We start from the raw sequence: 22629 nt of genomic DNA on the forward strand, positions 1-22629 counted from the left end.
ATTTAGTCCCATGATTTATTAGTACACTGAATTTACATTGAAGTTATAATCAACGATAGAGTTTGTTTACACTTAGATAAGTGGGATGTGTTTTTCAGGACATTAATAAAGTAAACAAGGATCAGATGTATCGACTATACATCGGACTGAACCGATATTAATAGTGGAAAAGATATTATAAACTTACCGTTATATCTTTTCTAAGTCAATATCACTTAGTTGATCATAGATCATTTGATCTCAACTTTGAGATGGTTAAACTCTAGCTTAAATGTATTGTACAAGTTTTTTAACTTGTTTGTTACCAGTTTACTCGTAGGACTAGCTCATACTTACATCTTGGGAACTCGATAATGCAATTGAGTGGGAGTGTTAATCATAGATATGAACATCTATAACTTCTATGTCTATTAGAAGTGAAATGATGGTTTCCTTGGAGCTTGGCTTAACGCGATAAATGAAAGAGCTCTCATTTGGATAATTATATTAGTTTCCCAAAATATCATTTACAAGTAGCTAAGTGTTTTAAGGATAAAATATATTGAAGGGTAAAATGATAATTTTGTCCCTACTCAATGTAAACTGTCGATAGAGGATCAATAATTATTGTGATTGAAACAAAGAATAATTCATAGTGTATCTATATTTGGTATATAGAGTGTTCCATGTAATCGGGAGTGTAATTTTGAATCTATAGTGGAGTTAGGAGTAGTTATTAAGTTAGAAAATTTACTCGGTAAATTTCAAGATCTACTTATTAGGAGTTTGGTAACATAGGCGCATGGTTCCCATATTTTTTGAGATAATATCATATTTTAGACTCAACTAATTGATTATATAAGTCAATTAGAATTTGAAAATAGACTATGTCGTATTTGTAAATTTTTATCAAGTTTGGGCAATTTTGAGAAGAAAAGAGAAATATGGATTTATTTGTTAATTAGTACACTTTGTGGGTCTAATTAATAAATATATGTAAATTTTTATTTGATAATTATTAAAATAAATTGGCATTTAAATAATTAGATGTGATAAGTGTTAAAAATTAGAAATGACTTTAGTTTCATTATTTGAAATAAAAGGGATAATTACACCACATATTGAAATTTTTAATTTTTTTACTTTTATACTGTGGGGCAGAATATTTTTCAAAAATATTGTGTTTTTTTTTTCAAAAATACTGTGTAAGTTTTATACTGTGTACTGTGTTAAGTTTTCACTGTTGTTTTTTAGTTGTTCCACTGTTGTTTTTAGTTGTTCTGTTTTGTATTCTACTAGTGTTTTATAAAAACATAGTTTTTTTAAAAATATTTTAGTGTGACAGTATTTTTGTAAAGGTTAATCCAAATTCTAGTATTTTTTTTGTAAGTTTCCCAAATAAAATGACAAAAATCTAACTCTAAAGCCCATATATGATTTCGATCCTAGAGATTAGATTCAGGACAAGTCTTTATTTAAGCCCAATCTCATCTAACCTAACCCTAAGTGAATGTCTATATAAAGAAAGAGATTAAAAGAGAAATAGAGAGAATTTCTATTCTAACCCTAATTCCATGTCAAACAACTCTCTTCTTTCTTTCCCACACTTGATACTTAGGCCACCGTAATCAACACAATCGAAGGAGGAGAGACTTGAGCGGAAGGAGACAATATATTCTACTACAACCAATGTAAGGTTTTCTTAACCTCTTTATGTGTTTACTTTATTGTTTTAAGTTTTTAATATTATGATGTTAGATTAGAATTAATTTACCATATATGAATAATAATTAAGATCATGGTTAAAAATTTTCCAATATCCAGAACATAAAATGTCCTTACTCTTGGTTACTGGCATTGTGTTCAAGTGAGTCTATGTAGAATTGTTGGCCACTTATGTCATGTCAACAGTTCCATCACAAATTGGCTCTACTCAACACTTATATATATATATATATATGGAAGAGGTTTCAATGGTTACATTTTTATTGTAACCCTCATGGTTACATTTTTTTAAGCCATTGGATTACTATTTAATGGTTGTGATTAATTTGGAAATTAAATAAAAATAAATAAAAAATAACTTGTAACCTGAAAGTAACCTAATCATTTATTTCCTTATAAAAATTTAATTAAGATTAATTATATTTTAAAATTAAATTAATTATAATTATTAATTAATTTTTTGCAATTTATTACTATATAAGGATCTTTTAGCAATTTATTTTTTTATACTTAAATTATTTAAAATTTTATAGCAAAGTTTTTTATAATTTAAAATTATACACATATAATTTCATAATTTAAATTTTATTATACTTGTAATCTTAATTTTAAATTATTACGCATAATTGTTTAATTTTTTTTATTTAAATATTTAAAAAGTAAAAAATGAAATAAGTTGAAGGATTTTTTTAAAAAAAAATGGCTGCACTTGTTATCGATTGATTAGCTTGAGGCCCCATACTTAGTTCATATAATTGTAACAAAATAATTAAATATTATTTAAAAATAATTAATTATTTGAAAATTTATTATAAGAAGAGAATTTTAATTTGTGTCAAAAGAAGTTTAATTTTTGTAAAAAAAATAAATTTTTTTGTAAATATTATAATTAAATGGCTTAATTATTAAAATAATTCAAGTAAGGATTTAAATATAAATATTAATTACTAAAAGAGGTCTTGTTAAATATTTAATTAATTATTTTAAGAAAATAGTTAATTATAATTAAATAATTCTGAAAATGGAATGTCTATTTAATTAATTATTTTAAGAAAATAGTTAATTATAATTAATTAAATCTAAAAAAGGAAAGTCTACCTATTAGTAACCTGCTATTACAGGTTAAAGAAAAATGTAACCATATGGTTACAATAAAAATGTAACCATTGAATAGTCACCCATATATATATATATATATATATATCTCAAGTTAGCTCAAAATTCAGAAACTTAGAGATTGTTTTAGAGTTCTTGTCCAAGATTATTAGTGTGTGTGGAGGAATGTAAATAGGTCATATGTGTATTTGATCATGTGTATCTCATTGTGAGTTCATGTTGTATATGAGGTTTTATCCTCTATTGTTGAGTTGTAATTCATTGATACACTTTCTGTATATACTCGTTTTTCATGTTAATAAAGATTGCAACTCATTCATTCAAAGTTAGGTTTTGTCTCTTAATTTTTAGTTTGTTTATTTTTATTGGTTCTAGTCTTTGTTTTTGGTTTCTTAGACACTGTTACTGTTGTTGTAACAATTAAGATTTAAGATTAGAGAGTGTTCATTCATTACATTTATACTATAGAGTTATAACATTATTTTATCAATATTATTGTTCTTGTTGTATTTATAGAAATAATAAATAATGTCCTTGTTGTAACAATTAAGATTGGTTTTGCTTTTTAGGGTGTTCATTCATCACATTTATGCTATAGAGTTGTATTTCTTGATTTATATCATAGAGTTGTAACATTATTTTGTCAATATTGCTCTTTTCTATTTTTTGTTTAGCTCATAAGCCTAATCCTTTTGTGGTATTGATTTCCCTTAAACAAACACAAAACTGTTTTTTTTTCTTTTAAACGACAATAATGCAAAGAAGCCCCAAATTGATGTGAACCTGGCTTGCTTCCATCCCTTATTAAAACAATTCTTTTGCAATATATTTGTAGGGACACGATGAGGGAGTTATTTGATCTGAGGGCTGAGGTTGATTTAAGGATAATTAGGGTAAAAAATAGTAACGTACTTTGACACTCATTATTATGTACCCTGAGACCAGGGCCGGCCCTGGGCCTACGCGGACTAGGCCCGTGCCTAGGGCCACTCCAACCTAGGGCCCAAAACCAGCCAGCCATATAATGCCTTTAAAAAAAAAATTAGGCCCAGCAACACTTTTTCCTTCAGCCGGCCCATTCCAGCCCAATACACCACCACCCACCAACCCTCCAATATCAATCTCCACGTGCAAAAGAAAAAAAAAACATTACATACATAGAAAAAAATACATATACAAAAGGGCCCATTTTTTTTTAATTTGCTAAAACCGTCTTGGGCCCATTTTTTTTCAGGGCCGGCCCTGCCTGAGACCCATCTAATGTACCACGGAATACATTCCGTAAAAGTATACCACGAGACCAAATCGTGTCCCTATATTTATAATATTGCAAATCCATTATTCTGTTCTAAGTTTGCAAATAAAATTCTCCCCAAAATTCTTAAGATAAGGATACGTTCATAAACAAAGACAGACACAAAAGCAATAGATTAACATAACATGCCTTGCAAGTATGCCTAAGCACCCCAAAAGTCGTAGCTAAGACAACTCTTTCTCGAGAAGTACGATATAGGCTATAGCCGATTTTTGAACCTTCCAATCTTGGATTGCATGAGTGACCACTATTGTTTTAGTTACTTAGCGTGTTACCAACATCAATGGCATTATGGCAATGGTCAGCAAAATTATATACTAAAATTTCAATTGACAAATACTTTAATATTTTGGTTTCATTTTCTTTTAAGGATCAACAAATAAAACGGCTAAACCTCATTTCCTTTTGCCTTACCTTTGATGAGAAACATGCAGTGATTAGTACACGCCACATTAATATGAATTAGAGATATGGTAAAAGCACTAACGGTGTTTAACATCTTTTTTTTATGTGTTAATATTGTTATTGGTTCAATTCAGTATCGGGTTCTTTATAGTTTAATGTAATAAGGGTAAATACTATTTTAGACCATGTGTTTTACAAAAGTTACCAATTAGACTTTCAGTTTTGTTAAATGACAAAATGGACCCTGTATTTTCTAAAATGGTATAAATAAGACCCTTAACTTAATTTTTGAGAACTTTTTTTTTTTAATATAACTAACTTAAAAATACGAACATATATAGAATATGTAAACAATTTTGTCATAACACTTTTAGATCGAATTATTATTAAATTTTATTTTGATAAAAAATCAGTTCAGGATCCTATTTTTTTTACCATTTTGTTATTTAACAAAACAGAGGGTCCAATCGGTAACTTTTACAAAACCCAAGGTCCAGTCGGTAACTTTTACAAAACACAGGACCCAAAATAGTCTTTACCCATGTAATAATAGTATCTCTAGCTAATCAGAAGACGACATGATTAAAAGTGTTAGAGGTGTCTAATAACAATTCACTATTAATTATGGGGAAAGTAATAACTCCTGATGCTTAGTCAATTTGATGATTTATTTTTCCACAAAATTTCAATGTTAAAACATCGAAATACTCAAATTCCTAATGATTAAACCAACTTTTAATTATTAGTTTATTGCTACATGAAACTAAAAACAAAATCCATATTAATTTTAATAATTTTAAGTGATAAAGCCACATAAAATATTTTTAATTCTATATATAGGATAACTACCACTGCCTTGAATTCTCAAACTACTTAATTCACCTCCAAGAAGAAAAAAAAAATGAGAAGGTCCTCTCTTCTTCCCTTTCTCTTAACTTTATCCCTCATTACAATATTACTAATCATTTCCCAAATTGGGGTTGCGACTGGTGAGCCGCTGAGCACGAATTCGAGATGGATTGTGGACGAGAACGGGCACAGAGTGAAACTTGCGTGCGTGAATTGGGTTTCTCATCTAGAGGCGGTAGTGGCCGAAGGTCTCAGCAAAAAGCCCATCGATGCCATCGCAGACCAAATCTCTTCGATGGGTTTTAATTGCGTCCGCCTCACTTGGCCACTCTACTTAGCCACCAATGACTCCCTCGCCTCTCTCACCGTTCGAGACTCCTTCGAAAGCCTGGGTCTCACCCAAGCCGTGGCTGGTGTTCAGGCCACTAATCCTTCCATTATCGACCTTCCTCTCATACAAGCCTACCAGGTTTGTCACGTGTCAACTAACTTATTCTTTTTCTTTTTAAAAACTATTGTCGTTTTATATAATTCATTGTCGTTTTGTGAAACTGGTTAAGTGCGTCCATTGATTGGGATAGGAACAGAGACTTTTTGATACTATAATAATACTTGTTGCAACTGTTATGTTACCATCTTTTCCTTCTTTTTTGTTTCCAAAATTTATTTTACTTTAAAGTCTATCTACTGCTACGTTCACTCTTCTCATTATTGTATAATTAAATTAATAATGATATATATGTATCATCATTGGTTGCGTAACAAACTAGATATGTTACGTGTGTAATTTGTCTCTACAATGTCTTGAAATACCATATTATTTTCATGTTTTCCTGAGAGAGCAAATTGAGCAGTAAAATAATATATACTGTTAATTAGAACCTTTTATTACAACTTTTTAGTCAATTTTTACGTTCAAAATGTCGAAATATTTTTAAAAATTTTTCTTATATCATCCTGTAAATTTTTGAAAAATTCTGAATAGTTTACAGTGTCGAAAACAGAGTTCCTGATATTCCAGTTTACCACGAGTGTTCAAAAAACTTCAAACCTATTTTCGGTAGTGTAAACTATTTAAAATTTTTCAAAAATTTACAGAGATGATATTTAAGCATAACGAACACCACCGTGAAAAAAAAAAATGAAAAAAAATATTTCAACATGTGTTTTTGAATGTAGAGATTGACTAAAAAATTGTATTAAGAGATTAACGGTAGCACTCATATAAATATTTTACAAATTAACAAAATATATCAAAAGTAACTATATATGCACCTAATTTTGATCAACCTTTTTATTTTGCTCTTATTTTAATTTCTACTAAATATAATTAAATATTTTAATAGCAAAATTTCAAAAGATAAATCATATGTTTTAATAGAAGTTAAACATATAAAATTATTTTTAATTTCAAAAGATAAAATGAAATGAAATATAGTCAAAATTCTATTAATTATAATAGTTCAAAGGTGGAAATATATTATTGTAAAACAAATGTAAAAATATATTATTGATTTCTTTTCAATAAATAAAATTAAAGTTAATCAATTTTATAAATAAAATTCTTTAGTTAGCAAAAAAATTTATACATAAAAAAATAGTTAAATTTAGTATTTAGTTAAAATACAAAGTAGCAAATCCAAATAGTTAGTTGCCTAATTAATTAATGTATACATGTATTGTATGTTGCCCATTTTATTTTAAGCTGGTGATTTTTTTTCTTCTGAAAAAAATAATATAAAGGCAGTGGTATCTGGACTTGGAGACAAGAACGTGATGGTCATCTTAGATAACCACATTACCAAGCCCACATGGTGTTGCAGCAGTTACGACGAAAATGGCTTCTTTGGGGACAAGTACTTCGACCCTGACCTCTGGATTAAGGGTCTTACTCGAATGGCCACATTGTTCAAAGGTGTCCAAAATGTCGTTGGCATGAGTTTGAGGAACGAGCTTCGTGGCCCCAAGCAGAATGTAAACGATTGGTACAAGTACGTATCAAAGAAAATCTCTAGTAATAATGTGAATGAAAATTCTACCTACAAATGTTTTTATTTGATCATTTTATTTTATGTTATGTATCATAGGTACATGCAAAGAGGAGCAGAGGCAGTTCACTCTGCAAACCCAGATGTTCTTGTGATTTTGTCTGGTTTGAATTATGATAAAGAGTTTTCATTCTTGCGAAATCGCCCTCTCAGCCTCACATTTTCTGGGAAACTGGTTTTTGAAAGTCATTGGTATGCATTCACAGATGGCAGGGCATGGGAAAGTGGGAACCCCAACCAAGTGTGTGGTACAGTGGTGAATAACATTATGAGACAATCAGGGTTCTTGTTAGAGAAAGGATTTCCTCTGTTTTTGAGTGAGTTTGGAGTGGACCAAAGAGGGACTAATGTGAATGACAACAGGTACTTGAATTGCTTCTTAGCTTTAGCAGCTGAATTAGATTTGGATTGGGCTTTGTGGACATTAGTTGGTAGCTACTACTATAGACAAGGTGTTATTGGGATGAACGAGTATTATGGAATCATGAACTGGGATTGGGATGAAATTCGAAATTCAAGTCTTTTACAAAAGATCTCTGCTATTCAATACCCTTTCCAAGGTATGTTAATAAAATCTACAACTTTTTGTTACAATGAATACATATATAGCTCAAATTAGAATAGATATGAATTTTGCTCCCTAAAAAAATCATGCCCTCTGAATTAGATATTAAATATTCATCCTCAACTTCGAAAATATTTAATATCACTAATAATTGGGAGTACAATTTATAGAACTTCTATTAGGCTTCATTATAAATTACTAACATGTTTTGGTTGTTTGAATTTCGAAGGGCCGGGTCTATCAGAAACTCGAATACACAAGAACATTTTCCACCCATCAACAGGCCTTTGTGTGGTAAGAAAATCTGTATTTGAACCATTGACATTAGGTCCTTGTTCTAGCTCGGATGGTTGGTATTATTCACCTCAGAAGAAATTAACAATTAAAGGAACATATTTCTGCTTACAAGCATTTGATATAGGAAAACCAGCACGACTTAGCATAAAGTGCACTGATTCTGATTCCAAGTGGGAAACTATATCAGATTCTAAGTTGCAACTCTCTTCTACCACTGCCAATGGTGACACTGTTTGTCTAGATATTGACTCTGCAAATAATGAAGTTGTAACAAACACTTGTAAATGCTTAAGTAGAGATAGTTCATGTGACCCTTCAAGCCAATGGTTCAAACTTGTTGACAGTACAAGAAGTCCAAGGTTAGCTGAATCTTTCACTAAGATGAATCCAATGATGGAGTTGCCGTTTGAGGATTCTGAATGGAAATCTTTGATTACAATGTGAGAGAAATAAACTAAAAAGTGAATCATATGTATGGACCAAAAGTATATACTGTTTAGTGTAAGGGAGTTTATGCACAACAAAACTCCTAGAATTTCATTGTCTATAGAGAAAATGATGGAATATGTGTACTATAATATGGTGTACCAATGATAGAAAAAGAGGGGAAAAAACAGAATATGGTGCACTATATTTTAATAGTAGAATATTATGCTTTCATTATATAACAAGTTACTAAATACGATATCTTTTATTATTATTATTATTTAAATTAATCATTAACAATATACAACTGTGATCCCACATCAGTTATGTAACCCAATGATAAATTTTTCTTTAATTCAATTGCACACCAAATGAATATTTTTGTAATCTATTCAAACTCTACTTGCTTTGTTCATGAACTCACACCATGGAGTTAATTTTTAAACAATTTCAATCTCATCAAAACAAGATAATATTATTTATTTTTTTCATAATTATAAACATTACTAATTTTGAAATTTGCAAAGTATAGAAAGTATTGCTTCTGACATTGAAGACCAAATCCAACTAAAGAGTTGTTCTTTGCATTTCTAGATAGCATATTTAGGCCAAAAATTTGAGTTGATGAGAGAGGAGATTAAATAATTTAAGAAATGATTCCAAGTAGCACACACCATAGAGGACAATTCAGCTAATGCAATAGTTAATTCAATAACAATTATATAAGTTGTGTCGTTATATGAAAAGTAATTTACAATTTTTATTGATGAATAAAATGGACAATCGTACCTTATTACATGATAATGACAATACGTCTTACACTAAGAAAATTGTAGAAGAAAAGAAATAATAACCAAATAAAATTCTAAAATAAGCAAACTAAAAGAAAATTATAAGTTGGCAATTGGGTACACCAATCGCTCAACTTTTTGTTGAAAAGTAACTGTTACTGATAGTATTTACGAAGGTGTTGTCTATTCCAATATCAGAGTACTAGTATGAGATTCATGTTAGTGTCGTAGCACGCCAACTTGTATGTGCTTGGGGGTACGACCTCTGTTATTTCGTATGGCCCGTTCTAGTTTGGACCCAATACCCCTATTGCAGAGTCTTTTGTGTTAGGGAGCACCTTTCTTAAGATTATATTCCCTACTTTGAAGCTTTGTTCTTTAAATTTTAAAATAAAGTACTCAGCTAACTTTCGTTGGTAAGCAACTAGGCGAATGCGAGATGCTTCTCTTCTGCCTTCCAATAGGCCCAAGGACTCGTTTATATTTGATGATTGCTGACTTGGTCGTATGTCATCCTTCGGTGAGAGTGTGGGTCTATTTTGACTGGTATTATTACATCATATCCATATGCAAAGGTGAAGGGGGTATCACTGATCGCTATTCTTTCCGTTATCCTATATGACCATAGGACTTCAGGTAGTTGCTCTGGCGTTCCTCTTTGTTTCTTCTAATCTTTTCTTCAATGTATCTTTCAAAATCCTGTTTACTGCCTCTACCTACCCATTTGATTGAGTGTGGGCAACCGATGAGAAGCTTTTCACGATACCATGTCTTGAGCAGAAGTTTTTGAACATGACACTGCCGAATTGTGTACCATTGTCTGACACTAGCGTGTGGGGCAAGCTAAATTGACATATGATATTCTTTACTACAAAGTCAAGCATTTTTTGGAGGTTATAGTGGCTAGTTGTAATGCTCTAATCTATAGGGACACTACGTGTGTGATTTTATAAACTAGTTTAATACTAGTAAAATAATTAATTATTAAAAATCGTGATAATATTAAAAACTTAACTAAAATAAAATACTAAAAACGGACATTATAACGGCATAAAAAACATGTTCCGGGGATCCCTGTTATAAAAAAATTTTGCTAAAGAAATATATGCGACAACTATTTAAATACAAAATCAAAATACACAATAAATACAGCCAGCCCAAAACAACTCCTGACAACTCGGCATACAGGCCAGTGAGGTCAATATGTACATTGCTGGAGAAGATTGTCACCTCATCGTTGATCTTGCTTTTCTTTGCCTTTACCTGCACCACATAACACCCGTGAGTCACAAGGACTCAGCAAGAAAAGTAATAATAACAATCATATAGTTTGTTATTCAAATATTATCATTTATACACAATAAGAATCAAACCATCACCTATTGTTCATAAGATGAAATCCATATCACTACTGGCATCTGCCACAAATAAGCATCAGTGTACAGACATTTAGTAATACAAAACCATTATACCAATAATAGAATTCATATTCATTTAATCATATAAATAATATATATATATATTACCTCATAAAGTGACCATCTTCATAACATCACGTTGCCTAATCAGAAAAGTCAATACTTTAATTTGATAATCCTGTATTGCATCGCCTAAGCAGGCAAGCCCGTGCCATAGCCTGGCACCCATATGTCAAATAACTGCATCACCTAATCAGGTGAGCCTGTGCCAAAAACCTGCACCCATATATCGTATAATTGCATCACCTAATCAGGTGAGCCCGTGCCATATCCTGGCACCAATATCGCATCGTCTAATCAGACGAGCCCGTACCTACGCCCGGTACTTATCATATGTCCCTGACGCCCGTACCTATGCCCAATACGTCGCCAAGAAAATTGTATCACCTAATCAAGTGAGCTCGTACCTACGCTCGGTACTCATCATATATCACTGACGCCCGTACTTACGCCCAGTACGTCGCCAGGAAAATTGCATCACCTAATAAGGTGAACTCGTACCTACGCTCGGTACTCATCATATATCACTTACGCCCAGTACGTCGCTAGGAAAATCGCATCACCTAATCAGGTGAGCCAATATATCACATGCATAATATTATCACATTATCAATACTCAACCAATCAGTCTTTTCAATATATAACAATATTAACTATATCTCAATATTAATCAATTCATAACAATACTAATTGTATTACATACAACGTATTATGCAGTACAATATACTTTTCTTACCTTTAATCCAGGTTCATACATTTCAGCCAACCCAAGTGGAGAACTATCCCCGATGATCTCGGCCCTATGTCACAACAACGATAAACCAATAAGTGTTTATCCCAAAACACTGCTTAATATTCACATAACAATCTAGGGTTTTCTACGAAACCTTGCGGTATAAATACACTAAAATAAAACTTATCTTTTTTCTTTAAAACATACACCATATTGTAGAGCTCGTTGCAAGCTTCGAAACGGTATACAGAATGTTCGAAACAGACATCCGAATCAAAAGTTATGACAAAAATACGATTTCTGATATTTTAGGAATTTCTAAAAACTATAAAGCTCGAAAATTACAATTTTTGCACTCCCCGAAACACTACCAAAACTTATCTAAATCACTCCAAACTTCACAGGGCGCATATATACCATAAATATTATCATCATTGCGCCCTTAAATAAAAAACGCCATTAACGTTCGGACTAAGCTTTAAAAAGTTTAAAACTCAATTTCTAACTCAAAATCATCTCAAATTCAACAAGTAAACATCGATATTAGTCCCATAGGTACCAAAGAACAATTATGCAAAGTCTGAATCTCCATAACTATTCTAATTCACAAAATTCCTATATAAAACCAATCGTTTTTAGCTTAAAACGTAATTAAACTATACCTTAAGCTTTCTCTTTTCAAGGATCTATTATTGCGCTACTACCAGAACTTAGATCGCTAGGTTTTGGGTTGAAAATCGAAGAAAATGGATATAGGAGAAAAAAGTTTTGATGAAGGAGAGAGAACGAGGGTTTCGTTCGTTCGTTACTATTATATATGTTATATATGTTAAACTTAATATATATATATAATATCGTACGAACTGAAACTTATGTATCAGTTTATATTTTTTTTTTGAAGAAAAACGTATTTCATTAATAGAAGAAGTTAGACATCACGGTCATTACATAATAAGTTTAACTTGTGGGTAAACGCCCCACATTATGGGCAATAAAATTACAAGTCCTACTAATATGAGAGAAAATACAACTCGAAAATAAAGAAGAGTGACTATTACAAAAAGAGACATAGTTTCCAATAACCCAATGAGACTCCTTCCATTGAGAGCATTAATGACTACCCTCGAGTCGCTCTCCACGATGACAAACTTGGCATCAAAATCCAAAGCAGCAGAAATAGGCAAACAACATGCCGCCGCTTCCCCACAAAGAGCGTCAGAGAAATCAAGACAAGCCGTATGAACTCGAACCACCTCGCTTAAGTGGTTCCTGGCAACAACTGCTGTACACATGCTATCAAACCCCACTTTAACATCGCGATTCAGTTTGATCCAATCCTAAGGGGGGGGGGGGGGGGGAAGACCAACACTCCTTCAGGCAAGGGACAGGGGAAAGGAAAATAGTAGCATGTAATTGTTACGAAAATTATTAAATAATACGCAAGTGCACGCAATCAAGTAGTAAACTCATGCAAGTGAGGTCGAACCACAGGAAATTGGATTAATTACTACTAAATTATACTTATGATTCCATTTAGCAAATCAATACTTTTTATGATTAAAAAAAGAATGAAAGTAATTTAAGAAACTTAAATAACACAAGTGAATATTAATCAAGATGAGATAATAGGGAGGAGAATCCTGTTGTTTGTTTACCTAATTATTAATGCCTAATTGCTATCCTTTTCTTGAAGTGAATGACAGATTATAAATTAACCTAACTCTTTTCAGATCTTTTAGGTTCTAAATGACATGTTCTCTAATTAATCTCTTAATTAAGCTAACATGAAATCAGCATTAAGCAATAATCTAATTGTCACATAAGTCATGTGAATACTCTCGTTACACATAGAACATCGATTATCCAATTTTAGCATTCTCAATTCTCACTTTTCAAATTTTTAATTGAGATCATAGAACATGTAGAAGGTGATCAAGCTTACACATGGAATTAAACACAAATATAGATAATTTCACAATCAAGAATGGAGGAATGGCAATTATTCATTAACTAGGCAAAAACTTTAAACAACATTCATCATCCTCACTAAATGGGAAATTTAGTTCATAATCAAATCCATAACCATTCCTAAAACAGTATTCAACATAAAGAAATTAAAAAGGAATAGAGAAAGAAACTGTTGGTGGAAAGACTCTGGATCTTCACTTTGCTCCTCTTGCCGCTCTTCACTGCATTTTAGGTCTCCAAATCGCTTCCCCTAATTTTCAATCGCAGTTTTCTATTTATTTCTCATTTTTAGGGTTCGATGGACGCAATACCCCCGATCGTACAGACTCTCGCCGCAGCCACAGGTGGTCTCGCCGCGGCGACTGGAGCTTCCAAAAACCGTGTTTCTGTTTTGGACTTTATGGCCGCGACCATGATGATCTCGTCGCAGCCAGAAGTGCGTTGAGCCTGAATTTGGCATTTTTCTTGGCTCCACTTGTCTTTTATTGCACTTTTGCATCCCAGTGCTTCCATTACTCCGAGAAACCTGAAAACATAGAAAACAAGCATAATTCCATCCTAAAACATCGAAAAGCGAACATAAAAGTGATCCAAAATATAGGCTAGAAATAGCCTAACAGTAATTCTGCAAAAGAAAATCGAATGGAGTCAATACACTTCTTCACATCTAAAGTGAGGTTATTATGAACCTTCTCATTTCGAGTGCGCCAGATGGTGTCGACCACAAGTAAGGCATACAGGAAAACCTCCTCCACATCAGTCCCCTTATGTTTCAGGTCCCAAATGAATTTGACCCAATCCCACATCCGGATACCAGTGTCACAAATCGGATAAATACCCCAAGGAGAAGATCGCCAGACATGAAAAGCCACATCACAAGTAAGAAATAATAATAATAATATTATAAAATAATAATAATAATAATAATAATAATAATAATAATAATAATAATAATAATAATAATAATAATAATAATAATAATAATAGTATATTAATAATGATAAAATAAAAATATAATATAATATTAATAAAAATTTTATTATTAATAGTTATCTTATTATTTTTTAGCCACTAAGAAATCTCTATTTTTAAGGTATTTGGCCAACTTCGAGTACCCTAAAATACCCTGATATTTCTAAAATCAACTTATCCTAATAATCTTATCAACTTGAAAATATTATTATTTTACAAATAACTTATATTATATCCACGTATTTCAAATAAATTCACGTAATTAACAAATTACGCTTATATATCCACTTATTGAATCTCCAAGGTCGCTGAACCTGAAAATATTTTTATTCACACATACTATATAAATCTCCGTAATTAACAAATTACGATTATTTACTTTTTTATAGCAAAATTTAAATTTTATGCTGAAATAAATTAGTAGGATCATAATCTCACTTATTACCTGATTAACTCATAATATAAATATAAACCCTTATTATTTACCATTAGACTTATTGGGATATTACACTAGTGTCTCGACTTCCGTCCACTTGGTAAAATAATCTACTGCAACCACATCATATTGCACCCTTCCCTTCCCTTTTAGTAACTGACCAATTAGGTCTATCTCCCATATTGCAAAAGGCCATGAACTTTGCATCTGTGTTATTTCCTTGTGTGCAACCCTTGGTATTTTTGCAGACTTCTAGCATTTGTCACACCTTTGGATGTTTGCCATGGAGTCCTCGATCATGGATGGCCAAAGAAACGTTGCCGTAGTATCCTTTTGGAAAGACTTTGCCCTGGCATGATTTTCGCAAAACCTTTCATGGACTTCATCTAACAATCTTTAGGCTTGGGCTTGGTGTACGCACCTTAAGAAGGGCATTAAGAACCCCTACGACACATGACACCATCAATGATTAAGTATCAGGCTGATTTTCTTCTCACTTTTATTGCCTCGTTTCTATTGGCATATAGGCTACCATGTTCCAAGTACGCGACGATGGGGGTCATTCATGATGGGTTCATGTCAAGTAGAAGGACATTTTCTTTCACGTTGATGCTGGGATCAGGTAAGTACTCTATGGGTACAAGGTTGGCCTTGTCTACCTTGGTACTGCTTACTAGTCCAGCGAAAGCATCAGTGGTAGCATCTTCCCTCGGTATTTGTTGGATGGAATACCCTTCTAACTGAGCAAGTATGTCTTGTATTTTGTTGAGGTAAGCCATAATCTTTTCCTCGCTTTCCATATAGTCACCTAGAACGTGGTTCACCACTAGCTGGGAGTCATTGAAGATGTCTACGTATCCAACTTTGACTTCCCTTGATATTTCAAACTAGCAATCAATGCATCATACTCAGCTTCGTTACTTGAGGCAGGGAACCCAAAGCAGATGGCAGCATGGATTTTATTGCTCTTCGAGAGTGATTAAGGTGATACTGGCCCCTGATAATTTATCAGTAGAAGAGCCATTAATAAGTAGCTTCCAAGCTTCTTTTTGATGCTCCTGCTCTTTCTCTTGCTTCTTCTCTGAGTGTAATATCTCGAAAATTTAATTATTAATAATTAAGACATATTTTATAAAATGTGGATTGATAAAGGTTTAATTGGTATATTTATGAACTTACTAAATCTAATTTCTGAGGGAATTAGGGAATTTTACTATAAATAAATAAATAAGCGTAATTTGTTAATTACAGAGATTTTATTAGAATATGTGAGAAATATACATTATATTTATAAAATAAAATATTTTAGGTCTGACAACCACGGAGACCTAATTGGTGGCCAAAAATATCACAACGATATTAGTGCGTGGTATTGGTGGTTTTGATAAGTTTTGTTTTAAAGTTGGAATTTTGAGGATTTGTTTCTGTGTGATTAAGTATGAATTGAAATATGTTCCTAGGTCAAAATTAGAGCTGTTTTGAGGGTTCCAAGCTTTTGGTGTAGCTGGTTATATGGGTGGAGCAAGCTTGAGTTCTTGGAACTCAAAGCTTAGTTTTTAATGGTAAGTTTTGAATTGTGTTTTGGTTTTAGGTTATGTTAGTTGGGTTGTGTTATATTGATGGTATGGAGTTCCCTGTGAAGTTTGAGACCATTTGATTAGGTTTGGAGGGGTGTGGTGTTGCGGAAAACTCAAAGTTCTGCTTCCTGCAGAAAATGACAGGCCGTTTTTGAGAAAATGATTTACCATTTTTCCTAGCAGGTAACTGTTGGAAATATTTTACCAGGATCTAGATTTACTACCATGTATGTTTTATTAACATCCTAATATGAATTCTAAAACAATGAAATAAACACATATAAAGTTTAGTAAACCTTACATTAGGTGCAACGGAATATAATGACTCCTTCCGTTCAGATCTCTAGCCCTTGATTCCTTTCTGTAGCAGAGCATCACCAAGATCTGAACCTGGATCTCTTTCTCTCCTTCCTTGATGCTGATTCTCCTTCTTGATTGGATTCTACACAGTCTTCCACACTATGATTGAGATACCACTTGATGTGTGTGGGCACTACTCATTCACTCAAGGCTATTTCGAAATTGAAGAGAAGAGAAGAAAAGAGAGGCGGTTAGGGATCAGGTTTTCTTTGAGAGAAAATAAGATGCAAGTCATAGTTTCCTGAAGCCATCACTTTCTATTTATAGAATGCCATCTAAGTTTAGGTTAGAATTGTATGGCATTAAAATAATGAAAAAATATAAATGGTAATTACTATACAAAGTGGCCGGCCATATTAAGGATAATGGGCATCCCTTTGCAATTTTGCCATTTTGTCATTTTTCAATCCCATTTTCTCAAAAATGCCAATTTTCCAATTTAACCATTTAAATGCCAATTCTAATTATTTAATAACTAAAAATTAATTATAAAATAATATTGTCATTTAACATATTTATTAATTTAGACATATAATGTCCCTTAATAAATAAACCTAGAATCTCTTTTCTTTACAATTTTGCCCTTGCTTAGTGAAAATTCATAAACTAGACATAGTCTAGCTTTAGAATTATAATCGATTAATTAAAATTAATTAACTGAGTCTTACAAGCAGTATGGTCTCAACTAGTATGGGGACCATGGGCCTATATAACCGAGCTTCCAATAAGTCAAACCGAATTTACCAAGTAAATTATCTAACTTATTAATTCCTTATTGAATCCACACTTAGAACTTGGAATTGCACTCTCAGTCATATAGAACACTCTATATGTTCCACGATATAGATACGCTATTAGTTATCCATTGTTATAACCCTAATTTGATCAATGACCCTCTAATAGATGATCTACATTGAATAGGAACTAAATTACCGTTACACCTTCAATGTATTTTATCTTTAAAACACTTAGCTCCGTATAAATGATATTTCAGCGAAGTGAAATGAGATCTCCACCATTTATCTCTGTTTAGCCAAGCTCAAAGGATATCATCGTTTCACTTCTAAATTCCTATAGAAGTTATAGACTCCATATTTATGTTAGCGCTCCCACTCAATTATACTATCATGTTCCCAAAATGTACGTATCACCCTGACCCAAAAGTAGGCTTAACTAACAAATCAAAGAACATGTATAATACTCTTGAGATCGAATCTAACCATATCAGGATTAAGATCATTTGATTTAGGATCAACAGGTGATATTGAATTAAATAGATATTACAGTAAATTTTAATATATCTAATCAAAGTTCAATATCGGTCCCTTCTGATGTATACTCCATACATCCGATGCTGGTAAACTTTGCCAATGCCCTGGAAAGGACATAACACTTATCCAAGGTGTAAGAATACCTATCGCTGATTATATCATGCCAGTCTAAATCCAGTGAACTGACAAATCAGGGAATAAACTTTCGAACATATAATTAAGATTATATTCCACTGTGCTGACAACACTATAATCATTAACAAATTCATATGTTCTGGACTTAAATAGAATTCATACATTATATATATATAATCATGAAATAAATCATGTGAACCATGCAATATAAAATGTTATTTCTGATCTTTATTAATAAGTAAATCTGATTATATTGAAATGAGTTTTATTTAGGGCACAAAACCCAACAATAACCCAGTAAAATGGCTTGCCATTTTTACTAAACGGTCTACCATTTTTCCTAAAAGGGAACCCATAAAAATGGCAGTCTACTGTTTTGGGTGATGCTCGGGAACCTTGATTCTTGTGCTTAATTTCTCAATATTTATGGTATTACTACGATATTTATCGATAGAAAAACTTCCAGTTATAAATTTAAGATCTATAATGGGTTAGATTAAGTTGTTGATTGATTTACCATTGTTGTGACATAGAGCTGAGATCGTCAGGCGTCACTCCACTCAGGTTGGCCAGTATGCATGACTTTGGATTAAAGGTAAGAAAAGTAGAATTGTACTACATAGCATGTCACGTTAGGATACGATTATTATTGTTTATAAGATACGATTATTATCATTTATAAGACACGATCATTACCTTTATGTGAAAAAAAGTCACGGCTATAAATTAAAATTATTGTTAGATTTCTTACTTGTCGGTTAGTAACATATGGATGCTGAAAAGATATCAGGATTATCTTTTGAGACAACGATAGTTATATTTGAATGTCGGATTAGGGATTAGGGTTGTCTTATTAGACAACGACGAAATTGATTACTTTATAAAGTAACGGATATAACTTGTGACATGGGATAATTACACGAAATATCAATTTTTGTAAAAAAAAATTACATTTTTACATTTAAAGTTTTTTTTATATATATATTTTTATGGTATTTTATAAAAACACAAGAAAACAATAAGAAAACCACATGAAAGTAACAAGAAAATAACATCCAAACAACAACAAAGCAACATAAAAAATGATCTACAAATAACAAAAAATCAATAACAAAATAACAAGAATACAACATAAAATTATACCAAAAAACTATATTTTATGTAAATAAAATTTAAAAAATCATAAAAATATTAAAAACTCCGTACAAACCGCATATTTGTATTTTTTTTTGTTGTTTTTGTATTTTTTGGAATTATCCCTTATTATATTAGAAAAGTATGTGTATTATTGAATGCTTATATATTTGTAAATATATGATTTTAATTGTTTGATTGTGATTATCTGTAAAGTCTTTTTTTGGCAAGTTAGTTGACAAAATAATTTTTCCTTTTATGGTAAGATTGTTTTGCATTCATACCCGATTTCTTATCTTGTATATTCAGTTTTGAGTTGCTCTTTTCGTTGTTAGGAAAGTTACACTTTTCAGCTGAACTTTCCTTTGTTTGGAAACTCCTTAAAAGAGAAGCGATTCTCTTTTGGAAAGTTGTCTTTTTTAGGAAAACTTTGATTATTGCCTTTTCCTTATTAATTTCGATTGTATCTTGATACAATCAGAATATCTAATCTGTTTTTGGCAGGAATCAAGCATTGATAGAGGATCGAACCCGATTATAGCAAGTTTCCCGTTTCTGGTCTGATCTGCTTCGTCAACATCCGAATCTGATGCTGCAGATCGTGTTTTCTTAGGAAAATTTTTGTACAGCTGTAGATTCGATCTTGTGACTGTCTCTAAGGTTTCTATGTTCTATAAATAGAGCCTAGAGAGCAGTCATTCGAATTAGCTCTTCCATTAATCATTTTTTGCACTTATATTATTTGAGAGAAGAGAGTTTTTCTTTGTTTTGTGAGAGCCTAGTTGTTCATCTAGGTTCTAGTTGTCTATTTCTGTTCTTACTCTGTCCTAGAGGTTGTGAAGAACTACTTGACTGAACAAGAGATTGGTCTTCGGGAGAAGACTTGATAAAGCCTTACTTCGGGAGGAAGTAAGCACTTGGTCTTCGGGAGAAGACTTGTTGAAGCCTTACTTCGGTAGAAAGTATGCACTCACACTTCAAAGACGAAGGGAGTTTGGGCTTGAAGGTGTTTCAAGAAGTCAGATTCATAAAGTGGATTACAAAGGATTGCGGCAATACTTTAGAGGGAGTCTAAACTTGTTTAAGTCAATTGTCTTTATAATTTTGATACTTTATTAATTGATTTCATTCTCTGGGCGTGGCCCCGTGGACTAGGAGTGTTCGGGAGAACACTGATACTTCGTATAAATCTCTTGTGTCAAGTTATTTAATTTTCTGCAAATATTTTTATATTCTGCCTGTTCTATTTTGTCACTGCAAAACTGAATTCTGCAGTAACATAATTACTTTCTGCTTCTGCAGACGCATACAGTTTTATATTTTCATATATATATATATATATATATATAATTGACATTTGCAAAAACACGGTTTTTCATTATCTAAGTTTAAATTGATGTTATTTGTGTACTAATTTGAAATATTATGCTATTGTTTTTCTTGTTGAGTCTTTGTGACTCATCGGTGCTATGTGGTGCATGTAAGGTTTAGAAAACATTTAGGCAACCATGAGATATGGATCTTTTTTAGCAAATATACATATCAACTTATCCGACAAGTGGAACCGAGTTTTTAGGATTCATATTTTATGATATTTTGAATTTTAATATGTATTTTGTTAAAATAATGTAATGAAATCTTTTGTAATATTTTAAAAGGGGATCTCCAATCTTAAAAGAATTGTGCTAAGAAATTTTATTTTTCAAGATTAATTAGCAAGACTTCAATTAAATTACCATTTTACTTAAACAGTTAGTTTATTATTATAAACTAATTTATAAAAGTATACATATGACGTCCTTAGGAGTTAGGGCGTTAAAAATTGGTATTAGAGCAACCATGATTTTAAAGGTCTTGAAGACTGGCTGGATATGCACATCTGTCAAGACAAGCTCAACTCATGGTATAGTAAGTATCATTTTCTTATCTGTTATGTGATTAATTGTTTATATGATAATGTTAGAAAATATGATTAGAAAAGTATGGTATATTATGATTATATGCCAGTTAAAAAAGCATGGTAAAAAATGTGTGTTTAAATTCTAAAGTTTAGTATAGAGAAAATGCTTATTAGCATTATTCTGGTGTAAGAATTATAATCGGTACGATTTGATGATCAGTGAAGTATTGAGCAACGTGTAATATCTCGAGATTAGTAAAATAGATTAGCAACCCTAATTAAAATAAATTAACTATAGTCATATTATTATATAATTAATTATATAAAATTATTTGAGAAATATCTTTTATAAGACCCTATTTATGAATTAGGGGTATTTTCGTAATTATAATTTTGATGTATATTATACTAATAGACTATATTATTATATATAGCATGTTCATATTGTCTTACTGCATGTGATTTTAATAAGTTGGTACAGTATAATCACAATCGGGTATTTTAGGCTCGAACTAGGTTTAGGGTTCAAAATTAGTGCATTGCGTGATTATGTATAACATAATTTATTTGAGAATATCTCAATGTGTATATGGAATGAAATGTTTGAATTGCCCTTTAATGATTTTTAAGTGGAATATAGGCCCTAGGGACAGATTGGTCTTTTGACCACCTTTTTTTTTACAAGAAATGAACTAAGCAATTCATTTTCAGAAATTAAAAGAAAAATAAAAAAAAATTCATTTTTGTCTTTTTCTCTTTCTCAAGAACTCTCTCTTAACATCACCTTGAAACTTTGTTCATTTATGTGAGGAAAACTTGAATTAGAAGTGTTTTGGAGTTTTTTTCTTGAAGGAGATTGTTGTTAAAGCTGTGGGTTAAGCTCTTGAGGCAGTTTTCCCTCTTTTCTTTTATTGTTTCAATTCTGAAATTGGACTGTATTTGAGCATTGGATGTTGTGTGTTTGGCTGAGGATCATAGGTGAAATATTAGGTTTTTCTTGGTGTTTATGCCTTGTGATTTTGAATCTAAGTTAGAAATTGTTGTTTATTGTGTTTATGTTTTGAGCTGAGTATTTCGGACATGGGAATGAAATTTTAGGTTTACCGTGGTTTTTATTTTCCACGAGATAATTTCTCGGTGTGCATTTAG

General features: G+C 31.7%; 1 protein-coding gene across 1 annotated transcript; it reads left to right on the plus strand.

Annotated features, from left to right (window-relative positions):
- The first annotated feature begins 5190 nt into the window (after nucleotides 1-5190).
- On the plus strand, nucleotides 5191-9085 carry LOC115712555 (glycosyl hydrolase 5 family protein). The gene is made up of 4 exons (XM_030640853.2): nucleotides 5191-5858; nucleotides 7133-7380; nucleotides 7477-7997; nucleotides 8232-9085. Exons 1-4 carry the CDS (start codon nucleotides 5442-5444, stop codon nucleotides 8741-8743), a joined length of 1698 nt encoding a protein of 565 aa, XP_030496713.2. The 5' UTR covers nucleotides 5191-5441; the 3' UTR covers nucleotides 8744-9085.
- The last annotated feature ends 13544 nt before the right edge of the window (nucleotides 9086-22629 follow it).

This window comes from Cannabis sativa, chromosome 4 (genome assembly GCF_029168945.1).
Source record: "Cannabis sativa cultivar Pink pepper isolate KNU-18-1 chromosome 4, ASM2916894v1, whole genome shotgun sequence".
Lineage (NCBI taxonomy): Eukaryota > Viridiplantae > Streptophyta > Magnoliopsida > Rosales > Cannabaceae > Cannabis > Cannabis sativa.